Source organism: Pleurodeles waltl, chromosome 8 (genome assembly GCF_031143425.1).
Source record: "Pleurodeles waltl isolate 20211129_DDA chromosome 8, aPleWal1.hap1.20221129, whole genome shotgun sequence".
Taxonomy (NCBI): domain Eukaryota; kingdom Metazoa; phylum Chordata; class Amphibia; order Caudata; family Salamandridae; genus Pleurodeles; species Pleurodeles waltl.
Genome location: NC_090447.1, coordinates 675,341,961 through 675,367,993, shown reverse-complemented (window position 1 = coordinate 675,367,993; position 26,033 = coordinate 675,341,961). Strand labels below are relative to the sequence as shown.

General features: G+C 45.8%; 1 protein-coding gene across 3 annotated transcripts in view; it reads left to right on the top strand.

The window, feature by feature from the left end:
* ZBTB11 (zinc finger and BTB domain containing 11) overlaps positions 1–26,033 on the top strand; it is a 1,413,389-nt gene that overhangs the window by 1,121,261 nt on the left and 266,095 nt on the right. For all 3 annotated transcript variants that reach the window (XM_069204794.1, XM_069204796.1, XM_069204795.1), the window contains exon 9: positions 20,765–20,923. In XM_069204794.1, the coding sequence (XP_069060895.1) occupies positions 20,765–20,923 (159 nt within the window). The remainder of the gene's footprint in view (positions 1–20,764; positions 20,924–26,033) is intronic.

The following is a 26,033-nucleotide window of genomic DNA, read 5'->3' as shown; positions in this document are numbered from 1 at the left end:
AATATGGCCATGTAACATGTCTATGATCATGGAATTGCCCCCTCTATACCATCCTGGCATAGTTGGCACAATCCCATGATCCCAGTGGTCTGTAGCACAGACCCGGGTACTGCCAAACTGCCCTTCCTGGGGTTTCACTGCAGCTGCTGCTGCTGCCAACCCCTCAGACAGGCATCTGCCCTCCTGGGGTCCAGCCAGGCCTGGCCCAGGATGGCAGAACAAAGAACTTCCTCTGAGAGAGGGTGTGACACCCTCTCCCTTTGGAAAATGGTGTGAAGGCAGGGGAGGAGTAGCCTCCCCCAGCCTCTGGAAATGCTTTCTTGGGCACAGATGTGCCCAATTCTGCATAAGCCAGTCTACACCGGTTCAGGGACCCCTTAGCCCCTGCTCTGGCGCGAAACTGGACAAAGGAAAGGGGAGTGACCACTCCCCTGACCTGCACCTCCCCTGGGAGGTGTCCAGAGCTCCTCCAGTGTGCTCCAGACCTCTGCCATCTTGGAAACAGAGGTGCTGCTGGCACACTGGACTGCTCTGAGTGGCCAGTGCCACCAGGTGACGTCAGAGACTCCTTGTGATAGGCTCCTTCAGGTGTTGCTAGCCTATCCTCTCTCCTAGGTAGCCAAACCCTCTTTTCTGGCTATTTAGGGTCTCTGTCTCTGGGGAAACTTCAGATAACGAATGCAAGAGCTCATCCGAGTTCCTCTGCATCTCCCTCTTCACCGTCTGATAAGGAATCGACTGCTGACCGCGCTGGAAGCCTGCAAACCTGCAACATAGTAGCAAAGACGACTACTGCAACTCTGTAACGCTGATCCTGCCGCCTTCTCGACTGTTTTCCTGTTTGTGCATGCTGTGGGGGTAGCCTGCCTCCTCTCTGCACCAGAAGCTCCGAAGAAATCTCCCGTGGGTCAACGGAATCTTCCCCCTGCAACCGCAGGCACCAAAAAGCTGCATTACCGGTCCCTTGGGTCTCCTCTCAGCACGACGAGCGAGGTCCCTCGAATCCAGCGACTCTGTCCAAGTGACCCCCACAGTCCAGTGACTCTTCAGCCCAAGTTTGGTGGAGGTAAGTCCTTGCCTCACCTCGCTGGGAACCGCGACTTTGCAGCTACTCCGGCCCCTGTGCACTTCCGGCGGAAATCCTTTGTGCACAGCCAAGCCTGGGTCCACGGCACTTTAACCTGCATTGCACGACTTTCTAAGTTGGTCTCCGGCGACGTGGGACTCCTTTGTGCAACTTCGGCGAGCACCGTTTCACGCATCCTCGTAGTGCCTGTTTCTGGCACTTCTCCGGGTGCTACCTGCTTCAGTGAGGGCTCTTTGTCTTGCTCGACGTCCCCTCTCTCTTCAGGTCCAATTTGCGACCTCCTGGTCCCTCCTGGGCCCCAGCAGCGTCCAAAAACGCCAAACGCACGATTTGCAGCTAGCAAGGCTTGTTGGCGTTCTTTCGGCGGGAAAACACTTCTGCACGACTCTCCACGGCGAGAGGGATCCGTCCACCAAAGGGGAAGTCTCTAGCCCTTTTCGTTCCTGCAGAAACCTCAGCTTCTTCTGTCCAGTCGAAGCTTCTTTGCACCCGCAGCTGGCATTTCCTGGGCATCGGCCCATCTCTGACTTGCTTGTGACTTTTGGACTTGGTCCCCTTGTTCCACAGGTACCCTAGATTGGAAATCCACAGTTGTTGCATTGCTGGTTTGTGTCTTTCCTGCATTATTCCTCTAACACGACTTCTTTGTCCTTAGGGGAACTTTAGTGCACTTTGCACTCACTTTTCAGGGTCTTGGGGAGGGTTATTTTGCTAACTCTCACTATTTTCTAATAGTCCCAGCGACCCTCTACAAGGTCACATAGGTTTGGGGTCCATTCGTGGTTCGAATTCCACTGTTGGAGTATATGGTTTGTGTTGCCTCTATCCCTATGTTTCCCCATTGCATCCTATTGTAACTATACATTGTTTGCACTGTTTTCTAAGACTATACTGCATATTTTTGCTATTGTGTATATATATCTTGTGTATATTTCCTATCCTCTCACTGAGGGTACACTCTAAGATACTTTGGCATATTGTCATAAAAATAAAGTACCTTTATTTTTAGTATAACTGTGTATTGTGTTTTCTTATGATATTGTGCATATGACACTAAGTGGTACTGTAGTAGCTTCACACGTCTCCTAGTTCAGCCTAAGCTGCTCTGCTAAGCTACCATTATCTATCAGCCTAAGCTGCTAGACACCCTATACACTAATAAGGGATAACTGGGCCTGGTGCAAGGTGCAAGTACCCCTTGGTACTCACTACAAGCCAGTCCAGCCTCCTACATTGGTTGTGCAGTGGTGGGATAAGTGCTTGAGACTACTTACCACTCTTGTCATTGTACTTTTCATAAGAGAAAAATATACAAAACAAGGTCAGTGTATATACACATAGCCAAAAAGTTTTGCATTTCCTCTTTTCAGTCTTTTCTAAGTGCTGAAAAGTACTTCTAAACTTTCAAAAAGTTCTTAAAAGTTTAAAAAGTTTTGTTTCTGTCTTTCCAAAAAGTTCTGAAAACTTTTTTCTCTTTTTCTATCACTTTAACTCTCTCTAAAAAATGTCTGGCACAGGCCAAAATGGTGATCTGTCCAAACTTGCATATGACAACCTTAGCTGGAAAAGAGCAAGGAGTCTCTGTATAGAGAGAGGTTTGAGTGTAGGGAAAAATCCTTCCTTGGAACTGTTACTTAACATGCTTAGAGAACAGGATAAGGCCATAGGTGCCCCATCTGTTGAAAAAGTACCTAATAGTTCCCAATCTGATTCAGGGACTCCCCCAGAAAAAGATTCAGGAAAGAAACTTCCTAGCCTGCCCATTACTAGACAATCTAGCATAGATGGTAATGATGATGAGCCACACCATATAAATAGTGTTGTCTCACATCATAGCAAAAGCATTTATTCTCACCATACTGGTAGTAATGTTTCTGTAAACCAAGCTGTTAGGGTGGCTTCTGTAAGGGACAGGTCTCCTTCTGTTCATTCCCATCATAGCTCTGTTTCTAGAAATGTCCCTCCCACCAACCCTGATGACAGAATGTTAGAGAGGGAACTCAATAAGTTGAGGGTGGAACAAACCAGACTGAAGCTCAAAAAGCAACAGCTGGATTTGGATAGACAGTCTTTTGAATTAGAGAAGGAAAGACAGAAGTTGGGTTTAGATACCCATGGTGGCAGCAGCAGTATTCCCCATAGTCATCCTGCAAAAGAGCATGATTCCAGGAATCTGCACAAGATAGTTCCCCCTTATAAGGAGGGGGATGACATTAACGAGTGGTTTGCTGCACGTGAGAGGGCCTGTGTTGTACAGGATGTCCCTCAAAGGCAGTGGGCTGCTATCCTATGGCTATCATTTAGTGGAAAAGGTAGGGATAGGCTCCTTACTGTGAAAGAAAATGATGCTAATAATTTCCAAGTTCTTAAGAATGCACTCCTGGATGGTTATGGCTTAACCACTGAACAGTACAGGATAAAGTTCAGAGAGACCAAAAAGGAGTCTTCACAAGACTGGGTTGATTTCATTGACCAGGCAGTGAAGGCCTTGGAGGGGTGGTTACATGGCAGTAAAGTTACTGATTATGACAGCCTGTATAACTTGATCCTGAGAGAGCATATTCTTAATAATTGTGTGTCTGATTTGTTGCACCAGTACTTGGTGGACTCTGATCTGACCTCTCCCCAAGAATTGGGAAAGAAGGCAGACAAATGGGTCAGAACAAGAGTGAACAGAAAAGTTCATACAGGGGGTGACAAAGATGGCAACAAAAAGAAGGATGGTAAGTCTTCTGACAAGTGTGGGGACAAATCTAAAAATGAGTCTTCATCAGGCCCACAAAAACACTCTGGTGGGGGTGGTGGGTCCAAATCCTCCTTTAATCAGAACAAGGAAAAGAAACCATGGTGCTATTTATGTAAAATAAAAGGCCATTGGACAACAGATCCCCGTTGTCCAAAGAAAGGCACCACTGCTCCTACCACTACAACCCCTACTGCTACACCTAGTGTCCCTACTAATAGCAGTGGTGGTGGGAGCAAACCTACTAATAGCCAATCCAAGGGAGTAGCTGGGCTCACTTTTGGTAACTTAGTTGGGGTTGGTCTGATTAGGGAGACCACAGAGGCTACTTTAGTCTCTGAAGGGGCTATTGATTTAGCCACTTTGGTTGCTTGCCCCCATAACTTGGAGAAGTACAAGCAACTAACCCTAATAAATGGTGTTGAGGTCCAGGCCTACAGGGACACAGGTGCCAGTGTCACAATGGTGATTGAGAAACTGGTGCACCCTGAACAACACATACTTGGACACCAGTACCAAGTAACCGATGCTCACAACATAACACAAAGCCACCCCATGGCTGTTGTAAATCTCAACTGGGGGGGGGGTAACTGGTCCAAAGAAAGTTGTGGTAGCTTCAGATTTACCTGTAGACTGTCTATTAGGGAATGATTTGGAGACATCAGCTTGGTCAGATGTGGAGTTGGAGGCCCATGCAGCAATGCTGGGCATTCCAGGGCATATTTTTGCTTTGACAAGGGCTCAGGCCAAAAAGCAAAAAGGACAAAGAAGCTTGGATCCTGGAACAATGGACCAAGTGCTCCCTAAAGCTAGGGCTAGTAGAAGCAAACCACTTCCTACTATCCCTCCCTCTACAGTGGATTCTACTTCTGAGGAAGAAGAATTCCCTCCCTGTGCAGAACCTACACCAGAGGAGCTGGAAGCAGACACTGCTGAGCTTTTGGGTGAAGGGGGGCCTGCCAGAGAGGAGCTGAGTGTGGCACAGCAAACCTGTCCCACATTAGAGGGTCTCAGACAGCAAGCTGTCAAACAGGCTAATGGGGATGTCAGTGACTCTCACAGAGTTTACTGGGAGGACAACCTCTTGTACACTGAGCATAGGGATCCTAAACCTGGAGCTGCCAGGAGATTAGTGATTCCTCAGGAGTACAGAAAGTTCCTCCTAACACTGGCACATGACATTCCCTTAGCTGGGCACCTAGGACAAATGAAAACTTGGGACAGGCTTGTTCCCCTGTTTCATTGGCCTAGGATGTCTGAGGACACAAAGGAATTTTGTAAGTCCTGTGAAACCTGTCAAGCCAGTGGCAAGACAGGTGGCACCCCAAAGGCACCCCTTATTCCACTGCCTGTGGTTCCCTTTGAAAGGGTAGGGGTTGACATAGTTGGCCCCCTTGACCCTCCTACTGCTTCAGGCAATAGATTTATCTTGGTGGTAGTGGACCATGCCACAAGATATCCTGAAGCTATTCCTTTAAGGACCACTACAGCACCTGCAGTGGCAAAGGCCCTCCTGGGAATATTTTCCAGGGTGGGCTTCCCAAAGGAAGTGGTATCAGACAGGGGAAGCAATTTCATGTCTGCATACTTAAAGGCCATGTGGAAGGAGTGTGGTGTAACGTACAAGTTCACAACACCCTATCATCCACAAACAAATGGACTGGTGGAGAGATTTAATAAAACTCTCAAAGGCATGATTATGGGTCTCCCTGAAAAACTCCGCAGGAGATGGGATATCCTTCTACCATGCCTCCTTTTTGCCTACAGGGAGGTACCCCAGAAAGGAGTGGGCTTCAGCCCCTTTGAACTTCTTTTTGGACACCCTGTTAGGGGTCCACTCACACTTGTAAAGGAGGGTTGGGAACAACCTTTAAAAGCTCCTAAGCAGGATATTGTGGATTATGTACTTGGCCTCAGATCAAGGATGGCTGAGTACATGAAAAAGGCCAGTAAAAACCTTCAGGCCAGCCAAGAGCTCCAGAAGCAATGGCATGATCAGAAGGCTGTTTTGGTTCAGTACCAACCAGGGCAGAAAGTGTGGGTCTTGGAGCCTGTGGCCCCAAGAGCACTCCAAGATAAATGGAGTGGTCCCCACACAATTGTTGAAAAGAAGGGTGAAGTCACCTACTTGGTTGACTTAGGCACTGCCAGGAGTCCCCTTAGGGTGCTCCATGTCAACCGCCTGAAACCCTACTATGACAGGGCTGATCTCACCCTGCTCATGGCAACTGATGAGGGACAGGAAGAAGACAGTGATCCTCTACCTGATCTCTTCTCTTCCACAGAACAAGATGCTCTTGTGGAAGGTGTAGTTTTGGCAGATTGTCTTACTGCTGAGCAGAAAGACCATTGCATAAATCTCCTAGGACAATTTTCAGAACTCTTCTCTACTGTGCCAGGCACCACTTCTTGGTGTGAGCACACTATAGATACTGGAGACCGTTTACCTGTCAAAAGTAAGATCTATAGGCAGCCTGACCATGTCAGGGACTGCATAAAGCAAGAAGTTCAGAAAATGTTGGAACTAGGAGTGGTTGAGCACTCTGACAGTCCATGGGCTTCTCCTGTGGTACTGGTACCAAAACCCAATTCTAAAGATGGAAAGAAGGAAATGCGGTTTTGTGTAGACTATAGAGGTCTCAACTTGGTAACCAAAACTGATGCTCACCCTATACCCAGGGCAGATGAGCTTATAGATACACTGGCATCTGCCAAGTATCTAAGCACTTTTGATTTGACTGCAGGGTATTGGCAGATCAAATTATCAGAAGATGCTAAACCTAAGACTGCATTTTCTACCATTGGAGGACATTACCAGTTTACTGTAATGCCTTTTGGTTTGAAAAATGCACCTGCCACTTTTCAGAGGTTGGTGAACACAGTCCTGCAAGGGCTGGAAGCTTTCAGTGCAGCATATTTGGACGATATAGCTGTCTTTAGCTCCAGCTGGGATGATCACCTGGTCCACCTATGGAAAGTTTTGGAGGCCCTGCAAAAGGCAGGCCTCACTATCAAGGCTTCAAAGTGCCAGATAGGGCAGGGTAAGGTGGTTTATCTGGGACACCTTGTTGGTGGGGAACAGATTGCACCACTTCAGGGGAAAATCCAAACTATTATTGATTGGGTTCCCCCTACAACTCAGACTCAGGTGAGAGCCTTCCTAGGCCTCACTGGGTATTACAGGAGGTTCATTAAGAACTATGGCTCCATTGCAGCCCCTCTTAATGACCTCACATCCAAGAAAATGCCTAAAAAGGTATTATGGACAGCAAACTGTCAGAAAGCTTTTGAGGAGCTGAAGCAGGCCATGTGCTCTGCACCTGTCCTGAAAAGCCCTTGTTACTCTAAAAAATTCTATGTCCAAACTGATGCATCTGAATTAGGAGTAGGGGCAGTCCTATCACAACTTAATTCTGAGGGCCAGGATCAACCTGTTGCTTTTATTAGTAGAAGGTTGACCCCTAGAGAAAAGCGTTGGTCTGCCATTGAGAGGGAGGCCTTTGCTGTGGTCTGGGCTCTGAAGAAGTTGAGGCCATACCTGTTTGGCACTCACTTCACTGTTCAGACAGACCACAAACCTCTACTTTGGCTAAAACAAATGAAAGGTGAAAATCCTAAATTGTTGAGGTGGTCCATATCCCTACAGGGAATGGACTATACAGTGGAACATAGACCTGGGAGTAGCCACTCCAATGCAGATGGGCTCTCCAGATATTTCCACTTAGACAATGAAGACTCATCAGGTCATGGCTAGTCTTATTGTCCTTCGTTTGGGGGGGGTTGTGTAGGAAAGTACCATCTTGCCTGGCATGTTACCCCCATTTTTCACTGTATATATGTTGTTTTAGTTGTATGTGTCACTGGGACCCTGGTAACCCAGGGCCCCAGTGCTCATAAGTGTGCCTGAATGTGTTACCTGTGTAGTGACTAACTGTCTCACTGAGGCTCTGCTAATCAGAACATCAGTGGTTATGCTCTCTCATTTTTTTCCAAATTGTCACTAACAGGCTAGTGACCATTTTTACCAATTTACATTGGCTTACTGGAACACCCTTATAATTCCCTAGTATATGGTACTGAGGTACCCAGGGTATTGGGGTTCCAGGAGATCCCTATGGGCTGCAGCATTTCTTTTGCCACCCATAGGGAGCTCTGACAATCCTTACACAGGCCTGCCACTGCAGCCTGAGTGAAATAACGTCCACGTTATTTCACAGCCATTTTACACTGCACTTAAGTAACTTATAAGTCACCTATATGTCTAACCTTTACCTGGTAAAGGTTAGGTGCAAAGTTACTTAGTGTGAGGGCACCCTGGCACTAGCCAAGGTGCCCCCACATTGTTCAGAGCCAATTCCCTGAACTTTGTGAGTGCGGGGACACCATTACACGCGTGCACTACATATAGGTCACTACCTATATGTAGCTTCACAATGGTAACTCCGAATATGGCCATGTAACATGTCTATGATCATGGAATTGCCCCCTCTATACCATCCTGGCATAGTTGGCACAATCCCATGATCCCAGTGGTCTGTAGCACAGACCCGGGTACTGCCAAACTGCCCTTCCTGGGGTTTCACTGCAGCTGCTGCTGCTGCCAACCCCTCAGACAGGCATCTGCCCTCCTGGGGTCCAGCCAGGCCTGGCCCAGGATGGCAGAACAAAGAACTTCCTCTGAGAGAGGGTGTGACACCCTCTCCCTTTGGAAAATGGTGTGAAGGCAGGGGAGGAGTAGCCTCCCCCAGCCTCTGGAAATGCTTTCTTGGGCACAGATGTGCCCAATTCTGCATAAGCCAGTCTACACCGGTTCAGGGACCCCTTAGCCCCTGCTCTGGCGCGAAACTGGACAAAGGAAAGGGGAGTGACCACTCCCCTGACCTGCACCTCCCCTGGGAGGTGTCCAGAGCTCCTCCAGTGTGCTCCAGACCTCTGCCATCTTGGAAACAGAGGTGCTGCTGGCACACTGCACTGCTCTGAGTGGCCAGTGCCACCAGGTGACGTCAGAGACTCCTTGTGATAGGCTCCTTCAGGTGTTGCTAGCCTATCCTCTCTCCTAGGTAGCCAAACCCTCTTTTCTGGCTATTTAGGGTCTCTGTCTCTGGGGAAACTTCAGATAACGAATGCAAGAGCTCATCCGAGTTCCTCTGCATCTCCCTCTTCACCGTCTGATAAGGAATCGACTGCTGACCGCGCTGGAAGCCTGCAAACCTGCAACATAGTAGCAAAGACGACTACTGCAACTCTGTAACGCTGATCCTGCCGCCTTCTCGACTGTTTTCCTGCTTGTGCATGCTGTGGGGGTAGCCTGCCTCCTCTCTGCACCAGAAGCTCCGAAGAAATCTCCTGTGGGTCGACGGAATCTTCCCCCTGCAACCGCAGGCACCAAAAAGCTGCATTACCGGTCCCTTGGGTCTCCTCTCAGCACGACGAGCGAGGTCCCTCGAATCCAGCGACTCTGTCCAAGTGACCCCCACAGTCCAGTGACTCTTCAGCCCAAGTTTGGTGGAGGTAAGTCCTTGCCTCACCTCGCTGGGCTGCATTGCTGGGAACCGCGACTTTGCAGCTACTCCGGCCCCTGTGCACTTCCGGCGGAAATCCTTTGTGCACAGCCAAGCCTGGGTCCACGGCACTCTAACCTGCATTGCACGACTTTCTAAGTTGGTCTCCGGCGACGTGGGACTCCTTTGTGCAACTTCGGCGAGCACCGTTTCACACATCCTCGTAGTGCCTGTTTCTGGCACTTCTCCGGGTGCTACCTGCTTCAGTGAGGGCTCTTTGTCTTGCTCGACGTCCCCTCTCTCTTCAGGTCCAATTTGCGACCTCCTGGTCCCTCCTGGGCCCCAGCAGCGTCCAAAAACGCCAAACGCACGATTTGCAGCTAGCAAGGCTTGTTGGCGTTCTTTCGGCGGGAAAACACTTCTGCACGACTCTCCACGGCGAGAGGGATCCGTCCACCAAAGGGGAAGTCTCTAGCCCTTTTCGTTCCTGCAGAAACCTCAGCTTCTTCTGTCCAGTCGAAGCTTCTTTGCACCCGCAGCTGGCATTTCCTGGGCATCGGCCCATCTCCGACTTGCTTGTGACTTTTGGACTTGGTCCCCTTGTTCCACAGGTACCCTAGATTGGAAATCCACAGTTGTTGCATTGCTGGTTTGTGTCTTTCCTGCATTATTCCTCTAACACGACTTCTTTGTCCTTAGGGGAACTTTAGTGCACTTTGCACTCACTTTTCAGGGTCTTGGGGAGGGTTATTTTGCTAACTCTCACTATTTTCTAATAGTCCCAGCAACCCTCTACAAGGTCACATAGGTTTGGGGTCCATTCGTGGTTCGCATTCCACTTTTGGAGTATATGGTTTGTGTTGCCCCTATCCCTATGTTTCCCCATTGCATCCTATTGTAACTATACATTGTTTGCACTGTTTTCTAAGACTATACTGCATATTTTTGCTATTGTGTATATATATCTTGTGTATATTTCCTATCCTCTCACTGAGGGTACACTCTAAGATACTTTGGCATATTGTCATAAAAATAAAGTACCTTTATTTTTAGTATAACTGTGTATTGTGTTTTCTTATGATATTGTGCATATGACACTAAGTGGTACTGTAGTAGCTTCACACGTCTCCTAGTTCAGCCTAAGCTGCTCTGCTAAGCTACCATTATCTATCAGCCTAAGCTGCTAGACACCCTATACACTAATAAGGGATAACTGGGCATGGTGCCAGGTGCAAGTACCCCTTGGTACTCACTACAAGCCAGTCCAGCCTCCTACACATGGTCCACACGCCATTCTAGACACAGTGATAGGGAGGCCTTGCTCTTCCCCGCAGTTAAGCCTAAAGCCTGAGAAGGCAGAGAATGCGTTCAGTAACAATATGAGGGCAAGGATAGATGAGAATGAGTCCGTAAGAGTTAGCAGATTGTCATCTGCCTATAACATAATTTTGACAACTCTGCCCACGGTAGGTATTTCTTTCACACCATCATGCTGTCAAGTGTGTGCTGCTAGCGGTTCCAGAATCAGTATAAAGAGGAGTGGGGATAACGGGCACCCCTGGCATGTTCCCCATAGTATGGGGAAGTTTTGAGACCTATCCATATCAGTAGACTTGGGCGGTAGGTTCGGAGTACAGCCATCTGACCTTGGCTATGAACCCCGGGCCTATGCCAGCTTGTTCCAGAGTGCAGAAGTATCCTGATTTATCACAATTAAAAGCCTTTTACGGCTTCCAGTGATAGGAGAATTTTATTGTTGGTGACTTACCGCACCTGCCAGAGCATGTTTGTCAGCATCCACATGTGTTCCTTAGATGTCCGGCCTGGCACAAAGCCTACCTGTGAGTGGTGAGCAAGATTTGGGAGGCTTTCCTTAGCAAGGTCGCCAGTACCTTGGCCCGTACTTTTACGTCTGTGTTAAGGAGCAAGATCGGACGATATTTGGCACAGTGGGTAGGGTCCTTTTAGGATAAGGCTGATGAGTGCCTTGTTACATTCCATGGAAGTCCACCCCGTTTTTCAGCTTCTCTAAAGACCTTGAACAGGGGTATCACTATTTTTTTATTTAGTTTGGAAAATTCAGTGGTGAGACCATCATCTCCCAGAGTGTTGCTGTAAGGTATGTCTGAAATAGCGGCTATCTCACCTTCCAAGATTCTCCCCTCAGAACCTGCTTGCCCACCTGTGACAAAGTCGGGAAGCAGACATGTGCCAGAAACTCTGATTCCCTGATAAGATTATCTTGAACTTCAGTTCAAGAAAGGACACTCAGTGGAGGAAAGTGCCTGCTATCAGCACTGGGTGTGTGACTTGATTCCCAGACTCTTCCGTGATCGCCAGCATTGCAAGATGCACCTCCTGTTGATGGAGCTGAGCTACCAGTAGCCTGCCCACCTTTTCTCCCTGCTCATCATGCTTTAATTTCATGCGAAGCAGGGCGTATTCCAGCCTGGAGGTAAATAGTGCATTTTAGTCCAACTTCTCCCTCCAGTTGAGAGAAGTGGCGGGGAGGGGTGAGCTTATAATATTTTATCAGCACAAGTTCTTCTAATTTAATCCATTTCTTCTTGTCCAGAGATTCATGTTTGTGCATTACAGAGTCCCTCATAAGGGCACTTCAGATTACGTCCTTCCTCGCTGTCCATAGGATGTGTGGATTTAACTGAGTTCTCATGTGCCAAATATTTTTGTAAGTGTGCGGCTCATTTCTGTGTATGTGCCAATAGCTAAAAGGGCATTGTTCAGTTTCAAGCTTTGGGTCGTTGGGGCTATGAGTCTCAAGTCTAAGACCAAAAGCACAGGGCAAGATCGGATAAACCCCAATCTTGAATACTGCAGTACTATAAGATGGCTAGTGAAGTGGGGGCCTTCAAGTAATAATCAGTCCGTGAGCAGAAACTATGGACACTCGAGACATAGGTAAATTATTTGTCTCCGAGATGGAGCACACTCCATGGGTTCATCATGCCATAATCCGCCATATCAGTCAGGTGCGCACGGTCCTTTGTGTTGCATTTGTCATGATCTCCCATTTGGTCAGTATGCAGATCAAGGGCAAGATTCCAGTCACCTCCTATCACAACCCCAGTGGAGCCAAATTCTGCAATAAAGTGGGACGGAGAGGAAAGCCACTCTTTCTTTGTTGGGTGCATATACAGAACCCAACACGTGCATTCCAATCACAGTGCTGACTTTGGCGAAAACGTAGCACCATCCATTTTGCCCCTTTCAGTACTTCTGCATGGGGTTCCAGCAAAGGCTACAACAAGCTTTGCCTCAGTAACAACAGACCTCTCAGGCCTTTCAAGGCAGAGGATGGAAGTATGTCTGCCAATATGCAGGCCCCCAAGGGCAACAAACTACTTAATATGTTCCATCCGTTGATACTGCAGAACCACTTTAATTTGTCTTCTCCTGCATTGTCATCATCCAGGGGGTTGGATCAGCTACTACATCCACGAGTGGGGAACTGTTACATCTGACAGATGAGTACTTTAAGTTGTCCAAAACTGTTATGCCCTACCTTTTCTCTCCACCCCTCCGAACATGCCTTTTACACCAAAACGATTTTTAAAGGACCACTTTTCCATTCTGCAGGAGGAGGTTCAAGCTCCCTTGGACAAAGGAGCTAAAGAGAAGGTGCCAGTGTCAGAAGTTGAGTCTGTTTGTTACTCCCATTAATTCCGATGCCAAAGAAGGACTGAAATGTTATTCCTATTTTAGATCTCCACCCTATGATCTTCTTCCACAAGAAGAATAAATTCATGAAGCTCACCGCGGCCCAAGTTCTGTCTGACCTGGATTCAAGAGGCTGGATGGTGACATTGGGAACTGTAGGACTCTGTTATGCTTATTGGAATTGGAATGTGGGCTATTGGAATGCGGGGCTCGTAATGGGCTCGTGCAGGGGTGGTCGCGAGGACGGGACCGGCGGTTGGCAGAGAGCCGACAGGATGCGTTAAAGGTGGCTCCTGTATTTTGATAATAAATGTGTCCAGTCACTTACCAAGTCTGGCTTGATATTTAAACCGCAACATAGTTTTGGCGACGAGCGGTTGGAGCCACCTTAGGACCTGCACATTCAAGTTTCTGTTTCTCGCACGTCTTCATTCTCCCTGGACCAAAGCGGAACGGACGACGTGGAAGGAATTTCCTCGCTTTCGGAGGCGGTGAGATCCATTTCGCGACTTCATCGGAAGTCGTTTTTTATGACTTTTGACTGATCTTAACAAGCGCGTGCTGCCACACTGTCTGCTTGCGCGAGCAAAGTGTGCGCGAGGAGAGTGTGCGCGCGCGTTCTCACCGAACGTCGCTTACGCTATGAGCTGTTTACGGGGTAACCTAGCAACAGGAGAGCTCTTACGGAAGAGCCTTATTGTGTGGATCTGTTGCTAGGCAACGCATGAAATTCTCGCCGTGCCTCATTTTATTTACTTAACATCCGCATTTACTTATTATCCGTTTAATTTTTGGTGACTATAATTAATGCTGCACAATCAAAACGCATTGGAGAGCACTTTACCTGCATTATTTATAAACATTTGGAGTGCAGTTTCTCTCTAGTTTTACAGACTTTACTCCATAACACACAAATCCAAGTGTATTAAAAATAAAGATATAACGTGTCTAGCACGATGCAGTCTGTGACTGCTCCTCCACCGTTTTTAGAGTCAACAGGAGAACCTCCAGTTTTATGGTCTCAATGGTTTGACGCATTTGAGACTTATTTGGGTGCTATTGGTGCCTCACGCTACAGACCTCAGAGAGAAAAGTTTCTGCTACTGCACTCCCTAGGCTTTGAAGGCCGAGAAACTTTAAAACATCTCCCTGATGTCGAAGTTGCAGAAGGCGAAGAGTTGGACAAATACCAGGAAATAGTAAAAAAAACTTGTTCTGAGATTTGACAAACAGCCGAGCCTCGTCGTATTACGCCACAAATTTTTCAAGAGATCCCAGTTGCAGAGTGAGTCTATTGATGAGTTTGTCAGTGCGCTTCGAAAATTGTGTGCGCAGTGCCAGTTTGTAGCATTCCGGGATCAACTCATCAGGGATCAACTCATAGGACATTGCATTGACAGACACATTCAACAAAAGCTACTTACGATGGGTGACCCGTCACTGGAAGAAGTAATCAATCTGGCTAAGAGTACTGAACTTGCTCAAGCATCTCTTAAAGAATTATCGGTACAGCGCAAAGAAGAAGAGAAAGTCAGTGTCAGCGTCATTTCCACGCGTAAAGAAAACAAGAGTGTGAACAATAAATTTTTCAAACAAAACAATATTTGTTTTAGATGTGGAAATCTTCCACATTCAAAGGACTCTAAGGGTTACCCGGCAAAGAGTGTTTTATGTCACAATTGTGGTCGTACATGCCACTTTGCTAAAGTGTGTCAAAGTGGTGTGAACAAGAATGACAAAATTAACAGCGTCTGTGAAGCCAGAGAGGTTTCAGACCAATATTTGGAGAGTGACTTCTGTGATATGATTGTTGTGGTCACAGATGAATAAGCTATTGCAGGGAATCCTGAGGAATGTGTAGACCCCTATGTGGATATTATTGTAGGGGGTAAGCCCCTACACTTGCTTGTGGATTCTGGTACACGTATCACCATGGTGACATCAGAGTTATTTAAGAAGACATGGGGTTCTAGGAAATTGTTTCCGCCTGATAGAGCTCCAGTTTCCTATGAAGGCAGGATAGAACTTGAGGGTTTTATCAAAGACATTTTGGAATTCAAGGGGCTCAAAATCCGGGGAAAAGTGTATGTAGGAGTCAAGGGGCCTAACATTCTGGGTTGGTTCCATCAGGGCCTTTTCGGTATGGTACGTAAGCCGGGTACGAGCGAGCAGGTGATGGTAGTTTAAGATCAAGGTGGTTTAGATCTCCAGACCCTACATAGAGATTTCCCCAGTGTGTTTGAGAAGAAATTGGGATGTATCAAGGGCTTCAAACATAGAATTAAAATCAAACAAGGTGCCATTCCTGTTAAACACAAATTGAGAGCAATTCCCTTCAGCAATGGCGAAATGCGTTTATGTGTTGACTTAAGGAGTTTGAACAGGGAGATCTGGATTGACTCTTTCCTCTGCCTAGAATTAATGATTTGTTGGAGAAACTCAATGGTGCTGAGTGGTTTTCTAAGATTGACTTAGCTTCAGCTTATCACCAGGTGGTCCTTGAAGAGGACTCTAGACATTACACTGCTTTTAACATGCCTTTTGGTAGCTTTCAATTTCGCAGGATGCCTTTCGGTCTTGCCTCAGCAGCTTCAGTTTTCCAGCGTATTTTGTCACAACTGTTGAGGGATATTGAAGGGGTTCTGGTGTTCCAGGACGATGTCCTCATTTTTGCTAAATAGTTAGCAGAACATGACACTGTGCTCAAGATGGTTTTACAGATTTTTGAGGATAATGGCGTGGTTGTGAAAGGGGAAAAGTTTGAATTTTGGAAGAGAGAGATTGAGTTTTTGGGACGTGTTATTTCTTCGGAGGGCGTCAAACCTAGACCTGGTTTAGTCGATGCTATTCGGGATTGTCCCCATCCAAAAAATAAGGATGAGCTGTGCTCTTTTGTGGGATTGTCTGAGTTTTACTCCAGGTTTATTCCTGATTATGCTTCCAAAATGAAGTGTTTGTCCAATATGTTGAAAAATAGTGTTTGTTTGGGACAAGGGTTGTCAAGACACCTTTGAATTAGTGAAATCGGAAATGACCAGTGCCAAAGCATTACGTTCATATGATTCCCCTTTTAACGTGTAAGATCATGGTGGATGCCAGCAAGTATGGGTTAGGTGCTGTGCTAGTCCAAGAAACTATGCAAGGAGAAGCCACTATTAGTTATGCTTCTAGAGTGTTGAGGGAAGCCGAGTTGAATTACTCCGTAATAGAAAAGGAGTTATTGGCATGTGTCTGGGCAAGTGAAAAGTTTCAGAAGTTATGTTTGGGGTAGAAGGTTTGTAATTGTGACTGATCACAAACCACTACTATATATTCTGAGGGGTGACAAAACCAATTACACTACCCCACAAATTGCTCGTCTTACCACAAAACCTTTGCAATACGACATAGAGGTTAAGTTTTTACCTTGTAAGCTTAATGTAAGAGCTGATTTCCTTTCTAGATTACCCAGTGTTGAGTTGGACGAGTTTGATGCAGAAGAAGATAAGGAAGACTGTTTTGTTGCCAGTGTGGATCTTCCCATGCGCAAGGCTTTCAGTAAAACTGATTGGAAAGTAGCGGACCGTGATGATCCAGTTTTAGCCCAGGTTAAAGAGTTTGTGATCAGTGGTTGGCCGAAATAAAAGAATGTTTCCTTGTCTTTACAACCATTTTGTAAAATGGCGGACTAGATTTCCGTAGAAGATCAGATACTCTTGAGAGGTGAGCGGTGTATTCCGCCGTACGGTATACGTTCTGGTTTGATAAGTGCAGCACATGAGGGTCATTTTGGAACAACAATGACCAAAAGGAGATTAAGAGAGAATTACTAGTGGCCATCTATGGATAAAGATGTGGATGTTGTAGTCAAGGGATGTGTGATTTGTAATACTGCTGAGAAGGGGCTGAAAGTATGTACACCGCCTTTGCACCCTAATGATATTCCAGAAAGACCTTGGTCGAAGCTAGGCATAGACATGGTTGGGCCATTTAATTTTCTCCCTCACAATTTGCGGGATGCCTTTGTTCTCATGGACTATCACAGTAGGTGGCCAGAGGTTTGTTTTTCTGCCACACCGTCTGCGACCAATGCAGTCAATTTCCTTAAAGATGTTTTTATGCGTGAAGGTTTCAGGGAAGCCATTATTTCTGACAATGGAGTGCAATTTGTTAATTCTGAAATGGAGAGTTTTTTACAACAGTCTGACATTAGGCACTTGAAAAGTTCTCTATATCGTCCTCAAACCAATGGTTTGGTTGAGAGAATGAATAGAGTAGTTGGAGATTGCATAAAATGGGCTAGACACAACAATTTTGACATCCAAGAGGCAGGTAAGACCATGTTATGGGTTTATCGTGCTACACCTCATTCCTTGACTAAGGTGTCTCCTTTTGAAGCGTTGAGGTCGTAAACCAACTTTCATTTTGTTTCCATCCTGGTTAGCAAGTTCAATGAAAAGCAAGGGGATGAGTGTAAGGAATGGTGTTTACAAGTGGGAATATGTGGATTTAGGACAGGAACGTATGTAGAAGAGATACAACTTAATCAAAGCCACCAAACTGCGTATGATTTGCCCTGGGGATTTAGTGCGAATAAAAAAAGTATGTTTGTTAAAAAAGGTAATGCTTGTTTCAGTGAACCTGTTAGAATGAGAAAAATGTGTGGCAATGCAGTAATGGTTGATGGAGGTCGGTGGTGGAATTTGTCCAAGGCTGTAAAGATACCCGAAGACTCTTCTCAAGGTGCTGAATGTGAGAGTGATAGTAGTAAAGAATGTGAAAGACGTTGTAGTAAAGGTCCTACTGTACAGGTCAAAGATTCGTTTAGTTCAAGTACCCAAAGGGGAGCCACGGACTCTGGGGAAATGTGTGTACGTAGGTGTACCCGGAAAAAAATTGTACAGTGGAAACTAAGATCAGATGTGTGAGACGTCATGATTAGGGACTCACAAACTTTTTGGTGGAGTCTCTCACAGACTTTATGGTAGAGGTTTAAAAAAAATATAGAATATATTTTGTTATGGTTTCCTTTACTTTTAGGTTTATTTATCTTTGTGCTGTTTTTTTACCAGTTCATTGGTTCCTTATAGTTTATCAAGTAAGATTAGGTTATGTAAAAATAAGAAACAAATTCCTGTTCTTAAACTTTGTTATTCAGCAAGTATTTTTTTGTATGTAAAAAAAAAAAAAAAAGAGGGAAGAAATGGTATGTTATGCTTATTGGAATTAGAATGTGGGGCTATTGGAATGCGGGGCTCGTAATGGGCTCGTGCAGGGGTGGTCGCGAGGACGGGACCGGCGGTTGGCGGAGAGCCGACAGGACGCGTTCAAGGTGGCTCTTGTATTTTGATAATTAATAAATGTGTCCAGTCACTTACCAAGTCTGGCTTCATATTTAAACAGCAACAGACTCCTATTTCCACATCCTCATTTTGCAGTCCCACAGGTGATCCCTACATTCTCAGGTAGTCCACAAGCATGTTGAGTTCTCAGTGCTCCTCTTTGGCTTTACCAGCATACCTTGAGTGTTCGCAGAAATGATGGTGGTGGTTGCTGCACACCTTTCAAGATTAGGAATACCAACCTTCCCGTAACTTGACAACTGGGTGCTAAAGTCAAGCGCGCTTCAAACATTTGTAAACGACCTCCAGACTATGACCAACCTGTTCACATCACTGGGATTTTACATCAGCGTGCCGGTCACTCCTGACTGCTTCACAGATGCTCTCCTTCATTGGAGCCATCCTGTACACTGTGCTGTTTTGAGCCTTCCCTGCTCCTGAGCGAGTGCAGGACATTCAGACTATGATTCCGATCCTTCAACCTTTGACCTGGGTTTTTATGATAGCAGCTTTGAGGCTGGTGTAATGCATCCTACTTTTGGACCATGCCAGGTGGAACATGTGGGCTCTGCAGTGGAATCTGAAGTCTCAATGGGCTTAGCATCAAGGGAACCTTTCAGATTCTATCCAGATGTTTGAGGGAACTGCAAAAGATCCGTAGTGGTCGCTGCGACCACAATTGGAACAGTGGCAGACCCCTCTCCCTACCTCACCCAGAGCTAACAATCGTGATTGATGCATCTTTGCTGGGTTGGGGCAGCCATCTGGGAAATCTGGAGATCAGAGAACTCTGATCTCTGGTGTAAACCTGTCCACATCAACCTGTTGGAGTTATAGGGAAATTCACTTGGCATCAAAAGCCTACCTCCTGCCCATCCAGGGGCAACGGTTGCGGGTACCCACAGACAACAACACCGCTGTGTAGTATTGCAGCAGGCAAGGAGTGGGGTTGTGAGTCCTGTGCTAGGAGGTCTGTCTGGGTCATCAGGCATAACCATGGTCATACAGCCATGGCGGGATATTTAAAACCTAGAGCGGACAAACTCAGCTCACATTGCATAGCAGATCACTAAGGGCGGCTGCAATCAGAGGTGGCACAAGGTATGTTCAACCAATGGGAAAATCTTGGTTGGATCTCTTTGCCACTGCCAAGAACGCTCAGTGTGCAAACTTTTATGAGTTGGAGTTCCCAAGGACGTTTCTGCTCTGAGATTCCTTTCGCCTGGGTGGAGCTTGCGACTCCTGTATGCCTTCCCACCACTACTTCTCCTGCTCAAGTTCTGAGAAGATCAGAAACAACCATATCCAAGTTATCCTAGTGGCTCCAGAGTGGGCCAGGCGAGTGAGGGACCCAGAATGTATGGCCATGAACATCTATCCTCCAATTAGGCTCCTATTTCGAAAAGACCTGATGAGGAAGGAGAGAATGAGTGGTCATGTGTATTGAATAAGAGTATGGGTGAGTTAATATTCCCCACAATGGCCCTGAAGAGTAGCGCTTTTCTGACATAAACGTTAATAGGATAAATGGTGAAGTGAGCTTCAAAGGAATTCTCTAGATCCCTCAGCAAAAACATTCCATTCCATTTCATAAACAAAATAAATGTTCATGGAGGAGAAGGAACGTAAGAAAATCAGTGAAAAATAATGCTTTTCCATAATGAAGCTGTCCAAAAACTGTGTTAGGCAGTACTGATGAAAGACGAGTTTCCATAACAGACCTCTCTTAAAACTTATGAGTACAGTAAAAGCAAAAGTGCTAAATAACGCGTTCCCTTAGTGGAGTTGTCAAAAGCTTCCTAAAAAAGTGGTCTAGTTTGTTCGTAGGGAGAAATCAGATTAACACAGTAAAAGCAACTTAAAAAATGAAACAGGAAGGAAATTCGTTGACGTCATAGTGGAGATATACAAATTTACACCAATTGAAAACTGATAAAAGATAAATGCTCCATTGAGCGTGGGAGGATAACAAAGTGACAGGGAAGTCATCCAATAAATAGTTGAAGATAAACAGACAGCCAGTGGCTGAAAGGCACTGGCCTAAAACCTGCATTATGTGTATTTTAATGAATTAGTAACACTAGATCGACCAGACAGACAGCTAAAGTGGTCTGTAGCCACACCTAAAAAGGGCTCAGCACTGGGTGGAGAAGCTTTATCACATAATGGGTTAAGGAGGTAAAAGTGAAGACTGTGGAAAGCGTGATAGGATTGAAAGGTAAAAGGCACATGTATTGGTGAAAAAAGATTTCTCTTGACAGTGGTATAATCTGAAAAGGAACATATTTGGAGAGTACCTGTTTTATTTAGATGGATAGAAGAATGTATTACGAACAAAATGTAGTTGGCTTTTTCCCTTAGAGTGCTGTAACAGTCGACTGAAGTATTTGAAAGACGTTATTTAACGTACCTATTTTATTTTTTATGACTCCAGATGTGATAAATGTTTCTATGAAGCTCGGGATCTTCGGCAACACATGAACAAGCACCTTGGGGTGAAGCCATTCCAATGTCAGGTTTGCGGAAAGTGCTACAGTTGGAAGAAAGATTGGTACTCACATGTGAAATCACATTCCGTTACGGATCCCTACAGGTGGGATACATAAATATCATAGGCTCTGTTTGGTACAGTATAAGAAATATTATGGTACTGTGATAGTGTAAATTGATGTCATGCTCTATTGTTCCTGGAAATAAATGTTGTCCACAGTGACGCCTTTAATTCCTATATGTGACTACATCACTAGCTCATATTTCATTTGTGAAACTGTGGAAAACAAATTGTGAAAGTTTGACTTTCAGTGCACATCAAATATCCCATTCTTTTTCTGGTAACGTACTCCTTAACAGGGTCGGACAGAGACAGAAAATAGGCCGGAATAAAAGTGGCCTCCTATTGGTGAATCAGATAGCTAAAAACCTGCCCCATAATTTGCAAACAAGAACACATTTGGCCTTGTAAAGACAGGCTATGAAGGCAGGGCCGGACTGGAAACCCAAAGCAGCCCTGGCAATTTTGTCGGACCAGCCCCCGGAAAGGGGGTCGCAAATGTGAAGCACAGCTGCTTTTGTTACTGGAGGCCGATATTGCAGCACCACTGCAAAACCGGCCCCCACAGCTGCAAAACCGGCCCCACCCTTTCGATGTCTTCTATGGCCAGTCTGGCCCTGTATATAGGTGTTTTATAAGATAAAGGGATACTCTGTTCGAAATGGGCAAGCCAACAAATTAACAGTGAGAGCCGAGCCCTGAAAATACTTGACATGTAAATGATGCAACAAACTTCATGTTAGAAGATAGTGTTTTCATAATTCAGAAAAAAGTGTATTTCTTTATCACTTGGAAGAGTTTTTTGTAGTACACAGAATACAAATCTGCTTTGAGAAGTATTTATTAAAAGTGAATGTTTTTCATCATGAACTGAGAAACTTTGCTGCCCCTGCCCTGATGACCATGCTGTTGTAGAAGTAACAGGTATGTAATTTGTCATGTGTGCCTCATTTTTCGCCTGATTCCCCCCATAGATCGAACAACAATATAGGTTGATAAATAAACTATTAAATAAACACAAGAGGTTTTTGTACAGTGCACATCCTTAACACATGTATTTCAAGGTGCTCATATGTGATAATGAACAAAAAGTGGGCACAGTGAAGGAAAGTATTTACTGAGGATCATACAATTTGCTCAAACAGGAAAGCCGGGATTGATCCCATATTTCCATTTTCACACTGTGCAATTCAGCCACTAGATGGGTATCTCTTCCTGACATCAAAGGTTAATACTTTGTCCTTAATTCATGAAGGATGAAATAGCAGTGTGGGTGACAAGCGGAATCTACATTTTAATTTTGGGAGTTTTACATAGCATGAACCTTACTGAGAGACATAAGAGCGCTCTACAACCGACGCGGACTATGTTACACCTTTTTCAGCACAGGGAGACATGCCGGACTTTGAACCTTTTTTGCTGTATTGCATGGTTAGCAACTCTAGCCACTAGGCCACATCACCTCCCTTGAATGCTCAGCTCAAGCCAGAGTTCTGGCTTAAGCTTTCAGTAGCTCTGCCCACCTCGAGACCATACACATTTGTACATGCTGCAGGTAATGACTGTGATAATATTGGAGAAATTAACAGTAAAAACTGGCCCACTAGACAATAAAACAGGTCCACAAACAACCAAAAATGTCTGTCCATGTTTTAAGAAATGTGATTTTGCTAGGGAGAATGTACTACTGTTTCAAATTCCAATTGTCCTCTGCGATGACCGCGAGCAGAGTCACGTCTTACTGCCAATGAGGCTCCACTTCCACCACTTGATCTGCCCCCACAAAGACAAGAGAACACCCTGCATTCCCTGTTTGACATGGATTTGGGTAACAATTACAATGTGGGTGATGAGATTGACCAACTTCATTATGAGGAGAATCGCTATGACAACCTGGAGCAGACTTGGCGACCTGGATATCTCTCTTAGTCTGCGCTTCTCTCCACCCCTGGCCTTGCCACTCGGAGACTTCTTCCTACACCATGGATATGTGTAGGGTGGCCAGAGTCTTTGATCTCCTGCTCCCCACCTTGGAGGTCAAGACCAGTCTACTTAGGGGGAACCTTCAGCCAGGGCAGATATCCACTGAGCCCCTTTTACTATTTAACAAGGCCCTTATGGACACCTTGTTGTGGGCATTGGCCAAACCTTGCACTGGGCCCTTGGTCTGCATTCAAAATTGCACAGTGCCACCTCCCAGCCCATGTGACCCATTTATTTTGTCTCAGCACCCCTCACCTGAAAGGTTGGTGGTACAGGAGTCTGCAAGCAAAAGCAATCCCAACACTTTTCCGACTACTGATAGGGAGTCGAAACTGGTAGAAACAACTGTGAAGAGTCATTTCATTCACCAGCATGTCGCTCAGGTCTGTGAACGGCAGCTGCCTGCTGGGACATTACTCTCACGCCTGTTGGAAATGGCCCTCTCTACAGGGTCACCCCTAAGCCTTTTGCCTCCCTCTTCCTACTTTTTGCTGGATTTTTGCTCTGTTGGCCTTATGACTCTGTGCACTTCACCACTGCTAACCAGTGCTAAAGTGCTTGTGCTCTGTCCCTAAAACATGGTTTGAATGGCATATACCTAATTGGCATATTTAATTTACATGTAAGTCCCCTGTAGAGTGGTATACCATATACAGAGGGCCTGTAAATTAAATGCTACCAGTAGGTCTACCGCACTTATTGTGTCAACCACTTAAGTAGCACCTTAAAACTTGTCCCAGGCCTACCATTGCAGCCTGAATGCAGTGTCCCACTGACATGTCGATGTGGCATTTAAAACTGCTTGCCAATCCTTAAACTCACTTTTATTACATATAAGACACACCTAACATATGCCCATAGGGTGGGGTGCTGAGTAGTTAAAAGATAGCACATGTACTTTTACGTTTTACCTGTCCTAGTACTGAAAAACTCACAAATTCATTTTTCACTACTGTGAGGCTTACCCCTATCAAAGGATAACATTGGGATTCCTTATTATATTTAATAAGCTGTAGTTCATAAACTGAAGTAGGTAGTTATGTCATGTTTGGTAACTATGAACTTAATGATAAACCCTCTTTAATGGTAAAGTCAAATTTATAATTACAAGTTTGAAAATGCCACTAATAGAAAGTTAGCATGTTCCTACCCTTAGCCCTCTGTGCCTGCAGCCTGCTTTAGGTCACATGACTGGGTGTAACTTACAGTTAGGACTTTGTGAATTCCTCCCAGGAAGTCATACAGTAGTGGGATTAGCAGAGCCTGAATGGGCCATTGACTGACTTGATGAGGGGCAGAGCTAAACACAGTCCCACTTTCACCTGAATAGGCTGCCCTCTGCCACCACACAACAGGCTTAACAATCCTGTATTTTCAGTGCAGCCAGCTAGGAACCAGGGACGGGGAGGCAGGAAACTCCTGGAACTTTTTGGAAACTTCTCCCACCTACTAGGAGCAGGGCATCAGGGTTTAAAATAGGGCTCTCAAACCCACTATTCAGTTCACTACTAGACCTGTGAAAGCATTCTCAGAGGACTGCCTTCTGCCGTGACCTGCTGCCAGAATGCTGCGGTACCTGAAAGGACTGCTATGATGCCTGGAATATGCCTTGATCCTTCAGAGTCCAGTCCTGCTGTGGAGCCCCGCATCTTCAGCTGCACCCAGGACTTCCAGAAGTGACTCCAAGGGCTAGATTTACTGGCTTTCTGTTTCGAGCCACAGGGAGATAACAGGCTCCCACCATCTTGAACCCGTACCTGGACCCAGCCTGAGTGAGTCTTGAACCCTCCTATGTGGTCTCCATCCACTCTTGGACCCTTGATTGTGGTTCTAAAGGCGTCCAGTTGGCTATTTTCCAAAACTAAGTACCTGCTATTTTGAATGTTACACTATTGAAATTCATAGCTCTGATTCTACTAATTGGATTTTGATGTTTTTGGTGTCAAATAATTTATTAACATTTTCTATATTTTTCTAAATTGGTTTGGGATTTGGTGTTGTTTTTCCACTCTGGTGCTGTTTGAGTACTGCATAAATACTTAACACATTACCTCTAAGTTTGGCGTGACTGCTTTTTGTGCTAACCTACCCAGGATTTAGCACAGGTTAAATTAGAAACGTGTTGTGGTTCACCCTGCAAGGGATTGTAGCTGTTGCTTGACCAGGGCTCACCCCCAGTCAGCCAACAACCCAATTTCTCATAACTCCCTATGATACTCCTTGGCTCAAGTAATCCGAGGGTGTCCTTGATGATCTCTGTAGGAAAGTGCCCTTTTTTGAATGGTTACCCCACACTTTTTGCTCTAGATGCTCTCCCCCTAAACTGGTAACTATGAATTTGGTATCCCCAGTTGGCAAGTACTTCCTCCTTATAAGTCCTTTGTACATGGCAGCAGTGGTACCCAGGGTCTGGGTGTTGATGGGGTCAGCAGGGCCTGAAGCGCTATTTGTGCCAACCTGAGTGACTCAGCATGCCTACCATTGCAGAATGCAGGAGGAGTGCATACTGCACAAACTCATCTGTGCCCACACTATGTGTGGCACAGCCCTAGCACTGTCTTTAATATATGTCAGTCACCCCTAAGGTAAGCCCCTGGAGCCCAGAAGAGAGGGTGTATTGATTTTAAAGGTGTAGACATATTAGTGCAAGCTCACGTGTCCCTGTAGTGGCCTTTTCCATTAAAGGCTACTGTAAATGAACAACGGTTCATAGGATAACATGGGCTGGCACCGGAAAAATCCAAAGGTGCCAATTCCATTATGGGTCATATTTGGTATCAAACAACATGCCTTTTCACCCCTGACACAAATCTTGTGTCGAAGATCACGTGCCATGGACCAAGAGAGCAACCTTAGAGGGTGCCCACCTAGTTACCCCTGTTTCCCTGAGCTCCGGCTGCCAGCACACAGCTGCTGCTGCCAAGACAGGATACTGATCCCCGGGCAGAGGTGTGAACACTCCCAGGAGTCAGAACAATGGCCTGGATGGGAAGGAGGTCACACCTCCCTTCTTCCCAGAAAGGCTAGTGAAGTGGCTTAACATGGCGATAGGCTTCAAAGGGCACATCACCTCTGATAAGCAAGCAGGCTGTCTCTCAGTGGGGTACAAAGCAGTCCCCCTGCCCCCAGGCACATCTGCCCACAGGCAAGTGGGAAAATTAGTTAGTCA